Source organism: Watersipora subatra, chromosome 9, assembly GCF_963576615.1.
Source record: "Watersipora subatra chromosome 9, tzWatSuba1.1, whole genome shotgun sequence".
NCBI lineage: Eukaryota > Metazoa > Bryozoa > Gymnolaemata > Cheilostomatida > Watersiporidae > Watersipora > Watersipora subatra.
The window spans coordinates 63,496,368-63,515,883 of NC_088716.1; the positions used below are offsets into that span (position 1 = coordinate 63,496,368).

Here is a 19,516-nt window from a genome sequence, read left to right on the forward strand (position 1 = left end):
GTTAAACTGGGTAGGGATAATATGGCTGGGTTGCGTAGAATAGGAATGATACTGTTGGGTTACACTAGATATGAATGATACTGCTGGGTTACACTGGATATAAATGATACTGCTGGGTTACACTAGATATGAGTGACACTGCTGGGTTACACTAGATATGACTGATACTGTTGGGTTACACCGGATATGAATGATACTGCTGGGTTAAACTGGATATGAATGATACTGCTGAGTACACTAGGTGTGAATGATACTGCTGGGGTACACTAGATATGAATGATACTGCTGAGTTACATTAGATCTGAATGATACTGCTGGGCAGAGCTGCTTTCAAATGACTTTTTTATGACTCAAATCAAATCATATCCGGCAAACTACAAATCAAATCAAATTCCCTACCCTTGTCAGCAGATTCGAAGCAAAGCAAATCAAATCAGCCCAATAACGAATTCAAATCCTGAATCATTTGAGAATGATTTGAAATACTCTTTCAAATTGTTTGCTCAATTATTGCATAGTATGATCAATCTACAGTGTAGCTGTAGCGGCATAGCCTGTACTCCTATCCATAGGACCTGAACCAGGGGGAAAGGGTAGGGGGTTTGCCCCCTGCCTGTTTTGGGTTCTATGGATAGGAATAGTATAGCTGTATCTCTGTACCACTATATGTATTATGTATGCTAAAATCATCACTAGATAAGGTTTTTTTCTTTGTTCTACGAGGTATATTAAAACATCATGGCAAAGCACATCATACCATTGGCTGGATACATCAATGAATGAGTGGAGGGTTATGTAACAGTTTATGGTCATGGCAGTGACTGCTTTTATTGAAGCTTTTAAGCAAGAATGTACAAATTTAAAAAAACAACTTTAGATACTTGTTTAAAGTTACAAAATATAAGATACAAATATAAGATAAAACCTGAAAATGTTGGCAAGTGAAACTCAGTTACTGAGGCTTGAACTTGAAGGAAACGAAACTAAGCATTGAGCCTATAATCAACAGTTACATAATATTAACACATTTACTTAAATACACTTGTTGCATTTTAGAAAAACTAGCTTGCGCAAGTTTTCAGATGTCAAGGAGCTCCTGTGTGGCCTCATGATGAAGCCACTTTTACTAAAAACCCGTTCTATGGGAGCTGATGAAGCTGGTACTGAAAGGACCTTCAGCGCCAGCTTGCTAAGCCTCAGTAGCTGTGTCTCACCTTGCCAATAGCTTAGAGTGTTACAAGAAGATCTGCTTTTTGCCATATACTTTTCAATCTCCAGATGTACTGAATCCAAGTTACTTGTACTAGCTAAAGGTGCTCTATTCAAAAAATCAGCGACACATTATCTTCATTAACACATGTTTGTATTTGCTGAGTGCATGTGACTTCCTCTTTCTGTACATCGTCCTTTTTAATCGAAATCTCATTTTAAGTATTATACATCACTTAGTAAGTAAGTGACTGTGTATAAAATATTATTAATTATATTATTATACATATAATATAATTAATTATATAATAATAATGTATAGATAAATGGTAATGTTAAAACTATGTATGATATATAAATATTACATTTATTATACTTACTTGGATAGAATGTTATTGTTATGCTATTCGTTTATAATTTAAAATAATAAATTAAATCAAAATGTTATTTAATATTATTCTAATAAATTTGATATAACAAATAAAATTTTAATTTATTTTATTAATTAAATCCTACCCAATTATAATATAATGCATATTTATATTCATGAACATTGTCATTACTGTGAATATTGAATGTGTCGGCGGCATGGAATAGTATTGTATAGAATATTATATATTATAATACTATATTCATTCATTCATGCCGTAGGCACAGCACAAGTAATTTTTATTTTGACTAGTGATTGTGAGGTTAGTGTGGGATAGTCACAACCAATTACTAGCAATCAAATAATTTACATCAAAGTATTCAATGCCAGCACCACAACTACAAACATGCCTTTTCCACAACTTACCAGAGCTGCTCATGTTGATTTCTTTTACACACACTACACGCGGTCCTTTTCTTTTTTCTGTAGAGGAACACACACACGCGGTTGCTTAGCCTCGGTACCGATGGTGTGCATTTCTTGCCAAAGTTTGGGCTAACTTCGTAAATGTCGTAAAAATGTTTCGATCGGTTACAGAAGACAAGGCTATCAATAGCAATGTGATTTGAATTATTTTTCAAATCAAGTCTTCAAATCAGCCCGAAACTTCAAATCAAGTCAAGTTACTTCCAAAACTTTTCAAATCAAATCATCATTTGTGTCAAATCAGTACAAAATGATTTGCTTCAAATATTCAAATACGTATTCAAATCACCATGATTTGAGAGCAGCTCTGCTGCTGGGTTACACTGGATACGAATGATACTGCTGGGTTACACTGGATATGAATGATACTGCTGGGTTACACTGGATATGAATGATACTGCTGGGTTACACTAGATATGAATGATACTGCTGGGTTACACTGGATATGAATGATACTGCCATGTTACACTGGATATGAATGATACTGCTGGGGTACACTAGATATGAATGATAGTGCTTGGTACACTAGGTAGGAATGATACTGCCAGGATACACTGGATATGAATGATCCTGCTGGGTTACAATGGATATGAATGATACTGCCAGGTTACACTGGATAGGAATGATACTGCCGAGTTACACTGAGTAGAACAGTGACTGTTAACTAAGAATGATGCTGATGAGTAACGCCAGTAGAACAAGATCTCTCGGCACTTTGAAGTTAATAGAGATCACTAGCTAACACTGAATAAGAAAGCTACCGTTGGGTAACAGTCGATAAAAGAATGAGTGCGTCTCTCAGACCACTTATCATTCTTTTGCAGGTATGTCGAGTTGCTGGAAAAGGACACAATAAAATTTGGTTTCAGCTCGAGGGACTATGTTATCCTACATGACAATGTGGATGTCTCACCTTCCGGGTCTGATGCGGTAGACTAGCCAAATGGTCTCGTTATCTGTTGTACCTATGTATCTGTTGTATCTATGTATCTGTATATATGTAAAGCATGTTCAGCAGTCCTGGACATCAGCGGTCTTTCCCATTAAGTATTCAAGAAAGTGCCAGTTTTATACCATACAATATTTTATTTCTATTTTAATAGGAATTCTTGTATAATAACACAAGGATGATAAATATCAGCAACAAGCAGTGTATGTCATGGATTATGGTAGCCAGTTGTCTTGTAATAGTTGGGTCAGCTGCCATATAAGGGTTATACTAGCTGATCGTTTCCTCACTGCTGTAATTCTGACAGCTCTTCATTTACTGTGGGTAAACATGTCTGCAATCGTAGACCAAATCTCATATACTTTACTATAAGACAGGGGCTGTGATAGTACAACCAAATTAGACTGTAAACTTGTTGAATAATATGAAATGGCAGAAGATTAAAACGGAATTAAAACTGCAAAAACAGGGGAAGGAGAAACCATCAGCGAGATGTTGGATGTCTGTAAAGCATTACCCTGCCTTTGCTGATTTATTCGCAATTCTCGAGAAGCAAGACCAATACAAGAAGATCTGTATGTCAGTACTAGAATTAACTTTATAACTCTGTTACCTCATCTATTACAAGTAGTTCTAGTATGTCAGTGCTAGAATTAACTTTATAACTCTGTTACCTCATTTATTACTAGTAGATCTAGTATGTCAGTGCTAGAATTAACTCTATAACTCTGTTACCTCATCTATTACTAGTAGATCTAGTATGTCAGTGCTAGAATTAACTTTATAACTCTGTTACCTCATCTATTACAAGTAGATCTAGTATGTCAGTGCTAGAATTAACTTTATAACTCTGTTACCTCATCTATTACAAGTAGATCTAGTATGTCAGTGCTAGAATTAACTCTATAACTCTGTTACCTCATCTATTACTAGTAGATCTAGTATGTCAGTGCTAGAATTAACTCTATAACTCTGTTACCTCATCTATGACAAGTAGTTCTAGTATGTCAGTTCTAGAATTAACTTTATAACTCGGTTACCTCATCTATTACAAGTAGTTCTAGTATGTCAGTGCTAGAATTAACTCTATAACTCTGTTACCTCATCTATTACTAGTAGATCTAGTATGTCAGTGCTAGAATTAACTCTATAACTCTGTTACCTCATCTATTACAAGTAGATCTAGTATGTCAGTTCTAGAATTAACTTTATAACTCGGTTACCTCATCTATTACAAGTAGTTCTAGTATGTCAGTGCTAGAATTAACTTTATAACTCTGTTACCTCATTTATTACTAGTAGTTCTAGTATGTCAGTGCTAGAATTAACTTTATAACTCTGTTACCTCATTTATTACTAGTAGTTCTAGTATGTCAGTGCTAGAATTAACTTTATAACTCTGTTACCTCATCTATTACAAGTAGTTCTAGTATGTCAGTGCTAGAATTAACTTTATAACTCTGTTACCTCATTTATTACTAGTAGATCTAGTATGTCAGTGCTAGAATTAACTTTATAACTCTGTTACCTCATCTATTACAAGTAGATCTAGTATGTCAGTGCTAGAATTAACTTTATAACTCTGTTACCTCATCTATTACAAGTAGATCTAGTATGTCAGTGCTAGAATTAACTTTATAACTCGGTTACCTCATCTATTACAAGTAGTTCTAGTATGTCAGTGCTAGAATTAACTTTATAACTCTGTTACCTCATTTATTACTAGTAGATCTAGTATGTCAGTGCTAGAATTAACTTTATAACTCTGTTACCTCATCTATTACAAGTAGATCTAGTATGTCAGTGCTAGAATTAACTTTATAACTCTGTTACCTCATCTATTACAAGTAGATCTAGTATGTCAGTGCTAGAATTAACTTTATAACTCTGTTACCTCATCTATTACAAGTAGATCTAGTATGTCAGTGCTAGAATTATCAATTAACTAATTTATTAACCAACTTGAAAAAAATAATTACTTTTGGGTCTTCTCCCCTGCTTTTGTGAAAACAGCTCAAAATATCTCATTCTGTTTCCAAAATCTCGACTCCTAATATTCTTCCAGCTTTCTTCAGTTCTGATTGCCACGGTGCAAGACCTTGAGTTTCTTCTGACTGCAGATTGTCTCCCCTTAAAAGAAGCATAGCAAGGTTACAGCCATTGGTGACAGGAAGTCCAGCGAGGAGTCAGTTGACTAGGTTAAAGTTAGAACAACAAAAATTACAAGCACCAAATATCATAGAGTACAACATGGAGTGTATATAATACAACATGGATTATATGTAGTACAGCATGGAGTGTATATAGTACAACATGGAGTGTATATAGTACAACATGGAGTGTATATAGTACAGCATGAAGTGTATATAGTACAACATGGATTATATGTAGTACAGCATGGAGTGTATATAGTACAACATCAAGTGTATATAGTAAAACATGGTGTGTATATAGCACAACATGGAGTGTATATAGTACAACATGCTATGTATATAACACAACACGGAGTGTATATGGTACAACACGGAGTGTATATAGTACAACACGGAGTGTATATAGTACAACACGGAGTGTATATAGCACAACACGGAGTGTATATAGTACAACACGGAGTGTATATAGCACAACACGGAGTGTATATAGCACAACACGGAGTGTATATAGTACAACACGGAGTGTATATAGTACAACATGGAGTGTATATAGTACAGCATGGAGTGTATATAGTACAACACGGAGTGTATATAGCACAACACGGAGTGTATATAGTACAACACGGAGTGTATATAGCACAACACGGAGTGTATATAGCACAACACGGAGTGTATATAGTACAACATGGAGTGTATATAGTACAACATGGAGTGTATATAGTACAACATGGAGTGTATATAGTACAGCATGGAGTGTATATAGTACAGCACGGAGTGTATATAGTACAACAGAGAGTGAAGTGGGTGCATAAACTCCTTCATAGCGCATGCAGATCATTTTCATCAGGTCTCGCTGTGTGTGCGCCACGCTAACCAAATCATATTATAATTGGAGCAGATGGTATAGACTATAGATTGTATAACTTTTATACTTGAAGATGCTCACAATGAAAAACTGATTGGTAAGCTACTCTGTCATTGAAGATTTCAACAAATGTCTCTTAAAATTACCTTTCCTTTTTCATGCTCTCTTGTTTTCTCTCCTGAACCAGTTTTTTCCAGTCTGGTACGGCTGTTGACGTCTCTGTTCCCTGTCATCAACATATAACAGCAGCTTATAACAGCAGCGTGCCACTTGAGAATGCTTAAAACGAAGTATTTTTTATTGAATTACTCCTGTTCAGCTTCAGCCCTCCATATGCAAACAATTACTTAGAGCTATTTCAGTCAAACAATTCTACAATAACTAACAACATATCTCCTATCTTTATCCAACGATTACACTTTGGCTCCTTTTAATGTGTATTAAGTTTGTCATGTTTCCTCCTATAATATGACTAGATCATCATACCTCTAGCCATAATATGACTAGATCATCATATCTCTAGCTATAATATGACTAGATCATCATATCTCTAGCCATAATATGACTAGATCATCATACCTCTAGCTATAATATGACTAGATCATCATATCTCTAGCTATAATATGACTAGATCATCATATCTTTAGCTATAATATGACTAGATCATCATACCTCTAGCTATAATATGACTAGATCATCATATCTCTAGCTATAATATGACTAGATAATCATATCTCTAGCTATAATATGACTAGATCATCATGTCTTTAGCTATAATATGACTAGATCATCATATCTCTAGCTATAATATGACTAGATCATCATATCTTTAGCTATAATATGGCTAGATCATCAAATCTCTAGCTATAATATGACTAGATCATCATATCTCTAACTATAATATGACTAGATCATCATATCTCTAACTATAATATGACTAGATCATCATATCTCTAGCCATAATATGACTAGATCATCATATCTCTAGCCATAATATGACCAGATCATCATATCTTTAGCTATAATATGACTAGATCATCATACCTCTAGCCATAATATGACTAGATCATCATACCTCTAGCTATAATATGACTAGATCATCATATCTCTAGCTATAATATGACTAGATCATCATATCTTTAGCTATAATATGACTAGATCATCATACCTCTAGCCATAATATGACTAGATCATCATATCTCTAACTATAATATGACTAGATCATCATATCTCTAACTATAATATGACTAGATCATCATATCTCTAGCCATAATATGACTAGATCATCATATCTCTAGCCATAATATGACCAGATCATCATATCTCTAGCTATAATATGACTAGATCATCATACCTCTAGCCATAATATGACTAGATCATCATACCTCTAGCTATAATATGACTAGATCATCATACCTCTAGCTATAATATGACTAGATCATCATATCTTTAGCTATAATATGACTAGATCATCATACCTCTAGCCATAATATGACTAGATCATCATATCTCTAGCTATAATATGACTAGATCATCATATCTTTAGCCATAATATGACTAGATCATCATATCTCTAACTATAATATAACTAGATCATCATATCTCTAGCTATAATATGACTAGATCATCATATCTCTAACTATAATATGACTAGATCATCATATCTCTAACTATAATATGACTAGATCATCATATCTCTAGCCATAATATGACTAGATCATCATATCTCTAGCCATAATATGACCAGATCATCATATCTCTAGCTATAATATGACTAGATCATCATACCTCTAGCCATAATATGACTAGATCATCATACCTCTAGCTATAATATGACTAGATCATCATATCTCTAGCCATAATATGACTAGATCATCATATCTCTAGCCATAATATGACCAGATCATCATATCTCTAGCTATAATATGACTAGATCATCATACCTCTAGCCATAATATGACTAGATCATCATACCTCTAGCTATAATATGACTAGATCATCATATCTCTAGTTATAATATGACTAGATCATCATGTCTGTAGCTATAATATGACTAGATCATCATGTTTCTAGCTATAACAGGATTTGACCGTGTTGTCTCAGCCAATAACAGGTCTAGCTATAAGGTGCACTGATCACACTACAGAGATCGTTTATATCGCAGCACAGCATATTAATATTTGTCTAGGCTTTGTGTGCAGTTTACAAATTAAAATCTATTTAAACTTTTCATGTTCAAAAAAGTAATTATTTATTTATTTTACCTGCTGTTTTTCTTGTTTTTTTGCTATCTGTAGCTGGAGCTGTTTTTTCCAGTCCGGCATAGTTTGGCCGTCAGCGCTCCGTGCACCTCCAATATGGTTTTCTGTATGGTGGACACAAGACACCTCAGTGCAGCTATCATCCGCTGTTACATTTTTATAACCAGTGTTTGGAAAGTTTTGATGAAGATGTCTGTCTTCGCTGTTCACCAAATTATAGCTGAAGAAGAGAATACACACATTTTGACAGTGAGGAACAAATGATAATGCAGTAAGCTATATACTAGATAAGGAAACATGCATAGAAAAATGTGCGAGTTGGAATATCGTTAAATCCCTGTCTACTTAGAAGTTGTTCTCCCACTGTTATCAACCACTGGTCCCACTTGTCATTGAACAACTTTCACATAAATCTGCATGAGAGTATAAAGGATAATAATATATCATTGATGTACTGTATATGTAGTTTCCTGCCTACCTCGGGTTGGCTATTGCGCTGTGCTGAAAAGCTGGTATTGCCTGCAAACTATTTTTATAGGTAGCTTCTTCTATTTGCTGTATAGCCTCGGTATTGTTAAACTCTGGTGGTGATTTTGGGCTATGTCTAGGCGGGTTAACGCTGAATGTGGAAAAACTGTGTTGGGGTGCAGGGGGCGTGGTTATGCAGGGTACCTGGCTGGACGTTCTGGATGTCACTAAAAATGAAGAGAATTCGGTAAAGTGAATTGTGAGATGTTTCTGAATATTTAGTTATTTGATAAATAAAAATCATAACTGACTGCTGGCTACATGTTCTACCGCAACAACAGCAACTGAAAGCAGCGCACATCTGCCTTATGTAGTTCATAAAAGGTTTTGTTTAAAATAAGTTAATATATGTATTTGGACGGCCCAGTTAGTCGGTGCTATTCAAAGTGACCTACTGTAATGTGTAGCTCACCTATGCTGACAGTTGTGGGTGCCTACTGTAATGTGTAGCTCACCTATGCTGACAGTTGTGGTTGCCTACTGTAATGTGTAGCTCACCTATGCTGACAGTTGTGGGTGCCTACTGTAATGTGTAGCTCACCTATGCTGACAGTTGTGGGTGCCTACTGTAATGTGTAGCTCACCTATGCTGACAGTTGTGGGTGCCTACTGTAATGTGTAGCTCACCTATGCTGACAGTTGTGGGTGATGACGCTGAGTGTTTGTATGGCAGCACAGCAGACATGGGCTTGCTGATGCCTAACACCGTCTCATTAGCCTGCCTTATTCCACTGTTCATCTACAGAACAGAGTTGATATTGCTGTTGCTGTCAATTGGAATGGTCTCCCAGTGCAACAGCCACTAGTTGTATGTCCGAACAGACCCAAGCAGTCACTAAATGGAATTGCGCTAGGAATAATACAGGAGTAGCTAATCAAGAAACAGGCTGTTCGATGAGTATTGATTTGTATCCTACAGACATTGACCTGGAATAATTTTTGACCATAATTTTTTCTGAAAGAGCGTTAAAAAATTGTTAAAACTTATAATTTATGTGACAAATAGCAAACAGTATAATAAACAACTTGTATGTTTTATTCAAATAGAAATAGTACAGTAAGTAGAACACAAAATACAATGAATATTCCATAAACCTTAACACGCACGACTGCTCACAATAGGTAAAACACAAAAGATAGTCAGAGAGTGTCAGTTAGCTACCAAACCATGTCATCAGGTTTTTGCGAGTTGACTTGCGGCATTTTGAGATGTGAATGTTTGTTCGAAGTTCTAAGCAAAAATGTCAGTAGATTTTTTGAAACCCAATTTTTTCAATATCAGAGATAGTTAACGATTGAGTTTAGACTGTTGATACTTGAAGTTAACATAAGAAGTGAGAAGAAGGGCAGACCTGATTATTAATGATAGCTGATAAGGGAAGACTTGCGATAATCATTGGAAAGAAAAAGTTAAAACCTGAGAATCTTTAATTCATAAATACGATAGAAGGAAATTGATAATAATGACATGCAAAATACAAGAAGTTGTTTATAGTTTATGAATACCCGAGAACTATTAGAAAAAATATTTTAATTTTGTCTTTAATATTATCTTTTAATATTGTCATGTTGTTAGTAAGTGAATAAAATGATGCTGAGCAGAGGAAACGCCGGGTAAGGCTGAAAGCCGAGTTCGCCAAGAATACTCACATAACGGGGTACCTGAGGTGGTGGAGGAGGAACGGGAATGCACTGATCTGTGTTAGCCACAAAAAGTGATTGCAGCATACTCGCGGGTGGGGGAGGAAGCCTTGTCAGGTCTTCAGAGTCAGGAGTTTTCAGCCTGTCTTTACTAATCCTTCCTGATATTGTTCTGTGCTTGTGAGCAACGCCGTCTGCATGCAAAGTGTACAGCAGTACAGAAGGTTTATATACACTATATGTTTATGTACAGATTAAACTGAGCTTATATATACCACGTACTTAATGTGATAGTTGAACTGAGTTGATATGTTGTTAATAAAAACAGTTTTACAGTTAAGCTACCAGCAATAACACAAATTTCATTTTAATTTTTCTGTAATACACACCAAGTACAAATGGTCTGGGGGTATCTGGAAGTTTTGGGGGCAGTTGGGAAGATGATCCACAGAAACAGTCCGCTGGCAACTCAAGTTGGGCGTAGGTCTCAGAGGTTGGCGAGTTGGAGTGACTGTCAGCGCTGTCTGAGTATTCTGTAGATATAATAAGAGTCAATCTTATCGCGAAATTACCGTAACATCTCCAGGTTCAGTCTGTGTTAGATACTGCAAAATCACTTGCTTCATGACTTTTGATCACGAACATGTAGATAACCTCTTATCGATTGTGCTTACTCATCAGCCTTTTACAATATAACAGAGGTGTGACACTTTGGCCTCTCACCATATAACAGAGGTGTGACACTGGTCTCTTACCATATAACAGAGGTGTGACACTTTGGTCTCTTACCATATAACAGGGGTGTGATACTTTAGTATCTTACCATATAACAGAGGTGTGACACTTTGGTACTAGTGAAGCAAATGGGTTGTTAATCAGGCTAGAAAGTCATTACTTTTATGTTGCCATTTTTAAGCATTATATTTTACAACATCAGTAAGAAATCTGCTGTAATTTTTTTGCAGAAAACAGCTACTGGAAGGTTGACAGGTCATGTGGTTATGCAATAAGGAAAAGATCACAATACTTGCAAGCAAAACCACCATTGCAATAAACTCAGTAGTAACACATCAGTGTTTACTTGTCAGTAGCAACCTGTCAGTAGTAACCTGTCAATAGTAGCCTGTCAATAGTAGGCTGTCATTAGTAGCCTGTCAATAGTAGCCTGTCAATAGTAGCTTGTCAGTAGTAGCCTGTCAGTAGTAACCTGTCAGTAGTAACCTGTCAATAGTAGCCTGTCAGTAGTAGCCTGTCAGTAGTAGCTTGTCAACAGTAGCCTGTCAGTAGTAGCCTGTCAGTAGTAACCTGTCAGTAGTAACCTGTCAATAGTAGCCTGTCAGTAGTAGCCTGTCAGTAGTAGCCTGTCAATAGTGGCCTGTCAGTAGTAGCCTGTCATCAGTAGTAGCCTGTCAGTCGTAGCTTGTCAGTCGTAGCTTGTCAGTCGTAGGCTGTCAATATTAGCCTGTCAGTAGTAGCCTGTCAATTATAGTAGCCTGTCAGTAGTAGCCTGTCAATAGTAGCCTGTCAGTAGTAGCCTGTCAGTAGTAACCTGTCAGTAGTAGCCTGCCAGTAGTAGCCTGTCAATGGTGGCCTGTCAGTAGTAGCCTGTCAATAGTAGCCTGTCAGTAGTAGCCTGTCAATAGTAGCCTGTCAATAGTAGCCTGTCTGTCAATAGTAGCCTGTCAGTAGTACCCTGTCAATAGTAGCCTGTCAGTAGTAACCTGTCAGTAGTAGCCTGTCAGTAGTAGCCTGTCAGTAGTAGTCTGCCAGTAGTAGCCTGTCAGTAGTAGCCTGTCAATAGTAGCCTGTCAGCAGTAGCCTGTCAGTAGTCGCCTGTCAGTAGTAGCCTGTCAGTAGTATTTTGTCAGTAGTATTCTGTCAGTAGTATTCTGTCAGGAGTTACCAGAACTAACATTTAATAGTTTGTTGTACTCACGCCCAGTTAAGCTTGGTGGAAGAGCTTGCTTCTCTCTTTTGAGAGTTGCTTTTTTTCCTTTCTGTAGAAGTATAAATATGACATGATAAAAAGGAAGAAGACACAGAAATTGACAAATGGAAAAGTGGTAAGATGAAAAAATGCCGATACGGAGAAAGCAACAAGGAAAACATGAAGACAAACACAGAGTAAGAAAAAACATAGACCGAAACATAAAGCGAAACATAAAAGACAGTTACAGAGATGAGCTAAAAGATTTTGGAAAAAATACAATAGAAAGTATATGAAGAGAAGTCTGAGAGACATAAATTCTGGTTATATGACTCACCGGAAGTGATGCAACTTTTTTCATGATGCTCTCACGGATAATTTTAGCACACTTCCTCTCTTGGGCTTGTTCAGCCCACTCTCTAGCTGTCAGACCATAGTTGTCCACTTGCTCAGGATTCACCAATGAACTCTTCAACAACTCTTGTACGCACTACAGCAGTTGTTTGCAAAATGTTAGTGTCAACAAAGCGGGCAATTACTCACAGGCACTGCTAAGCAAAATGGTTATTTAGTTTCTACAGATTATGGCATTAAGTGATGCTTTAACGTTTAGCTTGAATGTATAAAAACCTCAAAGCATGAGCTTCTCTTTTTTAGCCGAATAATAAAGATAGCTGAGAGGCTGCTCGTACACAAATCTGTCATAAAGTACTGACAAACAGCGGAGATAAAACTAACACTGCACGGTATATGCGAACGCTGATCCAATCGTGAGAAGACAACTGCTAACAAAGATTGAACCAAATCTGGTCCAATATTTTCGGAGATTTCCCATAAGAAGCTACATGTATAAGAAACAGTAGGCTAACCTCGGACTCCTGTTATAATATTAATAACAAATGTTCAACAGTTTTTGATAACAGGAAGTCATACTTACTGCAAGATGTCCATGCATCGCAGCATCATGCAGAGGCGTTGCACCATCATAATCTGTGTGCACCTTGGTTATGCGGTGCAACAAATATCTTATTATCTTAGGATGGCCAGAGTTAGCGGCGTAGTGTAAAGGTGTTGCACCATACTTCTGATCAGCTTCATTTGACGGTAGACCAATATGCTCAATCTACAAATACAGTAGTGCCTACAGTAGTGCCTACAGTAGTGCCTACAGTAGTGCCTACTGTAGTACCTACAGTACTGTATGCCACGACTACTGTAGTGCCTACAGTAGTGCCAACAGTAGTGCTTACTGTAGCGCCTACAGTAGGCACTACTGTAGTGCCAACAGTAGCGCTTATTGTAGTGCCTAGAAAACCACAATTCCTTCCTAAGAAAAGGTAGCAGTGAGTGAGCTGAGCAAATTCATGTTCCGCTCAAAAATGACAGTTGAATAAATTAACAAACTTAAATGCCACAAAAACCAGCACAGATGAGGAGTCGTGCCCACCTGCCTTACATTCAACTCGCATTTGATTGCGGTTACGGTACTTTTTTATAGTTGGAAAAATGAAAAAAATACCTGCTAAAATCTACAGTCAACAGAAGTTCATCTTTATCACACTATTTTTCAAAAACAAAATATAGTCATTGTGCATTTCATGCCGGTCTGGAGACGCAGGTCCTGAGATGCCGGTCTGGAGATGCCGGTCTGGAGATGCATGGTTTAATCAATTTAAGAGCTATTTAAGATCATATTTCGCATTTCCAAAAATAATGCTGCAAACAGCTGTGAGATCATTTATTGTTGCAGATAATGTTAGAGGGTCTGGCAGGCAAGCGTGATGTTAACATGCGGATATGCTATGATTGGTATCATCTGTCAGTGTGACTGACCCTAGCAGCCCTTTCAGCCATCTGATACCTGATAGAGCTAACTAGAGATTGTCTGGATGACTGCTACTGGCCAGATCACACGCTGACGGCTGTCTCATGGCTGCCTGTTTAGTGCAATGACTCATACTGCCCTTTCTTATTAGTTGAGCGAACAGCAATAAGGATATGAGGTAATTGCTGCTGACTAGCCCTATATAAGAATGTAGAATATATCAAATCTAAGGAAACATCTCAACAGCAAGACGGTTTTGTCAATTACCCAGTTAGCTGAGTGGCTTGAGATGCCACTCTTGCTGTAATTGCTGTTCAACGTATATAGAATTAAACAGGTGCTCAGAGGCTACATTCTAAAGTATTTACCATCCATTTGAGACATCCAAGGCAGCCAAGCTGAGCCGCTGCATGAACACAGGTCATGTGACTCTCTGATTTCATATGCAGAGTGAGTTCCTCATGGCTTGTGACGGTTACACCATTTCTCATGGTCCTTCTCTCTGTACAGCTAAAATAAACAACAAAGTCTTGTACTCAAATTGGTTTTATTTTTCATTAGGTCGACTTTAAAAATTGATCTTTTAAAATTCAACTAAACATTCAAAAAGATTGGAGTCAATTCTTTGGGAATAATTTTGAAGCATGTTCAGCTTATAGAAACAGCTAGCAAGTACACTTATCATATTTAGCTAATGAAACCTGACTTTTAAATATTTGCAAATATATATATTATGCTACTATAAATTTCTGCAACGTTTCTGATAGACATACTTTGGGGTATGTAGTTCAAATAACGCTTCAATATACACATGCTACTAATATATAGAGTAAAGAATTAAAATGAAATCAACTAGCTGTACAGCTAAAAAGCCTTGCTTCTGGCAGATATTTCTCTACACACCCTACAGCCAACAATGTAGTACTCTATACACCCTACAGCTAACAGTGTAGTACTTTATACACCCTACAGCTAACAGTGTAGTACTCTATACACCCTACAGCTAACAGTGTAGTACTCTACACACCTTACAGCTAACAGTGTAGTTCTCTATACACCCTACAGCTAACAGTGTAGTACTCTATACACCCTACCGCTACCCTAGCTAACAATGCAGACTGTGAGATATTTTGATACTCTTAATAAAGAGAAACTGAAGGAAACAAAAATATACAAGGAATTGTACGGAGACGTAAAGGTGTAGGTGCCAAATAAGCAATAGAGTTAGGAAGATGTTAGCGGACACACAAATCGATGATAGTCAAAATCAAAAAATCTAACAAACGCACTCACTATAATTGTATATATTTCTGGTTATGATGTGCAATATCACATACTTTGTTTAGTAATATATATTTGTGTGAGGGAAGTGCGCCTTGAGCATCTCAAGGAACTGCATCTTCTGTAGCTGAAATTAATCACTCAGTGTGGCCAAGATGAAATTTATCTAAACCAGTACACCTGCTGGCAGTATACATCATATACCTGCTGACAGTATACATCATATACCTGCTGACAGTATACATCATATACCAAGAATTGAAGGAAAGAAGGATATCTTTGAAGGTTGTTTAGCTTGTCTGAGCCGTAGAGAACATATCAGCCATAGTTGTTTATTAGTCTGTCTGATAATTGGGTGATAACGTCTGCTATTCTCATAAACACTTTGTCAGATGTTCGCGGAAATCAGCATTATAGATAGTTACACTTGTTTTCCATATAATAGTCTATTTATCCAGTCATATTCAACAGTTCTTGGTATTTCATTAGACAGTATATTCACACCTACTGTGTGAGTAAGTACGCGTTGTAGATCTTTCACTCACACTTAAAAATAAAAAAACTTCACAGATTTCAGAGCAACAAAACATTCAGCTGTAGAAATGCTTGTAAGTTCTATAAACTTGTGGTAGACCGCCACAATTATGCCACAAATTAGCACAAAAGTTGCTGCGGACTTCATTGGAGCACAAAGAATACAGTCACTATAACTTCTATTTGCCAATTCTAAACAAAACAACAAGCAGATATATCTAGCACTTGGATAAAAACATTTTTTTATGCTTCTGCACTGTTCTGCTGTTCACTCTTCTCACATGCCAGTTCCTCTCCATAGCAGATACTCCCCGTAGCAGATACTCACCGTAGCAGATACTTCCCGTAGCAGATACTCCCTGTAGCAGATACTCCCCATAGCAGGTACTCCTCGTAGCAGATACTCCCCGTAGCAGATACTCCCCATAGCAGATACTCCTCGTAGCAGATACTCCCCATAGCAGATACTCCCCGTAGCAAATACACCCCATAGCAGATACTCCCCGTAGCAGATACTCCCCGTAGCAAATACTCCCCATAGCAGATACTCCCATAGCAGATACTCCCAGTAGCAGATACTCCCCGTAGTAGCTCTTTACCTTTTTAACCATTTGGAATTGTGAAAACCTAAAGCACGAACTGGTGTCATCTAATGGCAATTATGCTAGGGTACACACGTATTGTACCTATTATACTTACTGTGTATCAAGTCCTCTTTTCATACCACACAGTAACCCAAACATGCTAGAAATATGCTTCTTTAGTCAGCCGCTAAATGCTCCCTGCTTAGATATACATAAGATTGGTGAACCACTACTGGGCGCCAGCTGTTTCTCCATCTATAGATCTTATATCACTAGAAATGAGAGGAAGTTCTGCATAGCTCTATGTACATCATTTAGTAAGGCCATCCTGTGCCCTTCACTTGATCAACCAAAACGATGGAGCCAAAGAGATGAACATCAGCCTGTTACTAATTTGTATCTCATCCATCTCAAGGTGTCCTGTTCAAAACAGAGCTTTACTCGTGTTCCAAATTTCTCACCTTTATCTATCCTTAGATAATCACAAGATGGTGTACTCAACACAGCTGAATTGTTGATGGCGAGTCTATGATGCTGTAGCATTTGGGTACCTGCCATGTTAGGACAACTCTTGCAGTTTAATTAACATCTACATTTTAATATACAATTGCTAACCAAACCGAGTTTGTTTTAAAAAAATTAAGATAACTTTAAAATATATAAATTTACAAAAGAAGTAGAGTATACATCCTGAGAGTGTTCGGCAGTTCAGCTCTTAATCTTGTTAAAGTAGAGCTCGTGGGTAAAGTGTGATATAATAGTAGCGATAGAGAAAACCAACCTTCCTTTACATGCTGAGACAACTGATTTACTGCCCACAGTAAGTACCATGTGAATGCCTGTAAGTTATTACCCACTCTTATAACACAGTATATGTCTATAAGGGTGTTGTTGCTTGTTTACAGATTTAGTGTTACAGTGAATGTATCTTATCAGCCTCAGTACTCATGGTGTGTATCAGTTGTAGTGTTACAGTGAATGTATCTCATTAGCCTCATGTACTCATGGTGTGTATCAGTTGTAGTGTTACAGTGAATGTATCTAATCAGCCTCGTGTACTCATGGTATCAGTTGTAGTGTTACAGTGAATGTATCTTATCAGCCTCAGTACTCATGGTGTGTATCAGTTGTAGTGTTACAGTGAATGTATCTAATCAGCCTCGTGTACTCATGGTATCAGTTGTAGTGTTACAGTGAATGTATCTTATCAGCCTCAGTACTCATTGTGTGTATCAGTTGTAGTGTTACAGTGAATGTTTCTTATCAGCCTCAGTACTCATGGTGTGTATCAGTTGTAGTGTTACAGTGAATGTATCTTATCAGCCTCAGCACTCATGGTGTGCATCAGTTGTAGTGTTATGGTGAATGTATCTTATCAGCCTCAGTACTCATGGTGTGTATTAGTTGTAGTGTTATGGTGAATGTATCTTATCAGCCTCAGTACTCATTGTGTGTATCAGTTGTAGTGTTACAGTGAATGTATCTCTTCAGCCTCGTGTACTCATGGTGTGTATCAGTTGTAGTGTTACAGTGAATGTATCTCTTCAGCCTCGTGTACTCATGGTGTGTATCAGTTGTAGTGTTACAGTGAATGTATCTTATCAGCCTCAGCACTCATGGTGTGTATCAGTTGTAGTGTTACAGTAAATGTATCTTATCAGCCTCAGTACTCATGGTGTGTATCAGCTGTAGTGTTACAGTAAATGTATCTATAGGCCTCAGTACTCATGGTGTGTATCAGCTGTACTGTTACAGTAAATGTATCTATAGGCCTCAGTACTCATGGTGTGTATCAGCTGTAGTGTTACAGTAAATGTATCTATAGGCCTCAGTACTCATGGTGTGTATCAGTTGTAGTGTTACAGTGAATGTTTCTATAGGCCTCAGTACTCATGGTGTGTATCAGCTGTAGTGTTACAGTAAATGTATCTATAGGCCTCAGTACTCATGGTGTGTATCAGCTGTATTGGTTCGATTCAAATAAACTAGATCATTATAGAAATATGGTCAGCAAGCACTGAAGAACTGAATACTGCTTATTCAGTATACAACCAGGAAAACATGGAGGATTTACGAACCCTGATAATAATAAAATAACTACGATTTTAACTCCTTTTGAAATAGTTTAGTAAAATAAAGTGTTTACAAGGCTTGCTGTCACCTGCATCTTGCTGTCACCTGCATCTTGCTTTCACCTGAACGTTGCAGGCAATTGTATCTGATCAATAGCTAAAGCTAAAGCAGCAACACGATAAAGGGAGTGGATATAACCTGGCAGCCTTGATCCATTTTCTAACTCAGTTTTAACCAACCTCTTCAACAGACCCAAATCTACCCACAAATCTGAAAAGATCGTGGTAGTATTGCACTGCTCCGTTTTCGTGTTTCATTAGGAGAAAACTCCTACCATGAAGGTGACCCAATTACTAGGTTCATTGCGCAGCTTAGCCTTAACTAGTATATCTACAAACTGAATGTCGGGCTCCAAGTTGAAGTTTCGACTACTTTTCGAGCCTTTGGCTGAAGTACATGTAATGCAATCATGCTTACATAGTTACAAATTGCACACCGTAAATCCTGGATCCAATGCTATAGCTTAATATCTCTAACTGATATGCTCACCTGCTTTTGCTGTGACTATGTTGCTTTCCTGGTATCATTATCGTGATGTATCATGAGATTCTTTTGCCGTGTCTGCTAGAAAAATTGAACTACGCGTTTATGCACACGGCTAACTGCAGCTTGTGAACCTGTCTTGTTGAACCCTTCCGCTTGCTACAATAGCCTTTGTTCTTCTAGAACCTATTTTTCCAATATCAGAAGCATCTTATTGACAAACAAAGTTGCATTTTGCCAACTGCAATCATATTTGATCTCTTGAACAGATGGCACTTTGTCATGAA

General features: G+C 37.3%; 3 protein-coding genes across 4 annotated transcripts in view; 1 reads left to right on the forward strand and 2 right to left on the reverse strand.

Moving 5' to 3' along the window:
• Positions 1-3,205, forward strand: part of LOC137403823 (smad nuclear-interacting protein 1-like) — a 30,122-nt gene extending 26,917 nt beyond the window's left edge. Inside the window, exon 8 of the mRNA XM_068089887.1 lies at positions 2,890-3,205. Coding sequence (XP_067945988.1) covers positions 2,890-3,004 — 115 coding nt within the window. The 3' untranslated portion in view covers positions 3,005-3,205. The remainder of the gene's footprint in view (positions 1-2,889) is intronic.
• Positions 1-19,516, reverse strand: part of LOC137403833 (innexin unc-9-like) — a 120,659-nt gene that overhangs the window by 40,004 nt on the left and 61,139 nt on the right. The window lies entirely within an intron of this gene.
• On the reverse strand, positions 3,213-19,370 carry LOC137403822 (ankyrin repeat domain-containing protein 53-like). 2 transcript variants are annotated; one of them, XM_068089885.1, is made up of 13 exons: positions 19,236-19,370; positions 14,583-14,724; positions 13,327-13,512; positions 12,727-12,879; positions 12,399-12,459; positions 10,852-10,995; positions 10,472-10,656; positions 9,449-9,560; positions 8,772-8,988; positions 8,297-8,513; positions 6,179-6,258; positions 4,994-5,144; positions 3,213-3,348 (listed from the first exon to the last, which is right to left on the reverse strand). In XM_068089885.1, the coding sequence occupies exons 1-12, from the start codon at positions 19,271-19,273 to the stop codon at positions 5,039-5,041; spliced, it is 1,641 nt and encodes a 546-aa protein (XP_067945986.1). In that variant the 5' UTR covers positions 19,274-19,370; the 3' UTR covers positions 3,213-3,348; positions 4,994-5,038. The 2 variants fall into 2 exon arrangements, with proteins under 2 accessions (XP_067945986.1, XP_067945987.1); XM_068089886.1 differs by lacking the exon at positions 19,236-19,370 and adding an exon at positions 16,729-16,758.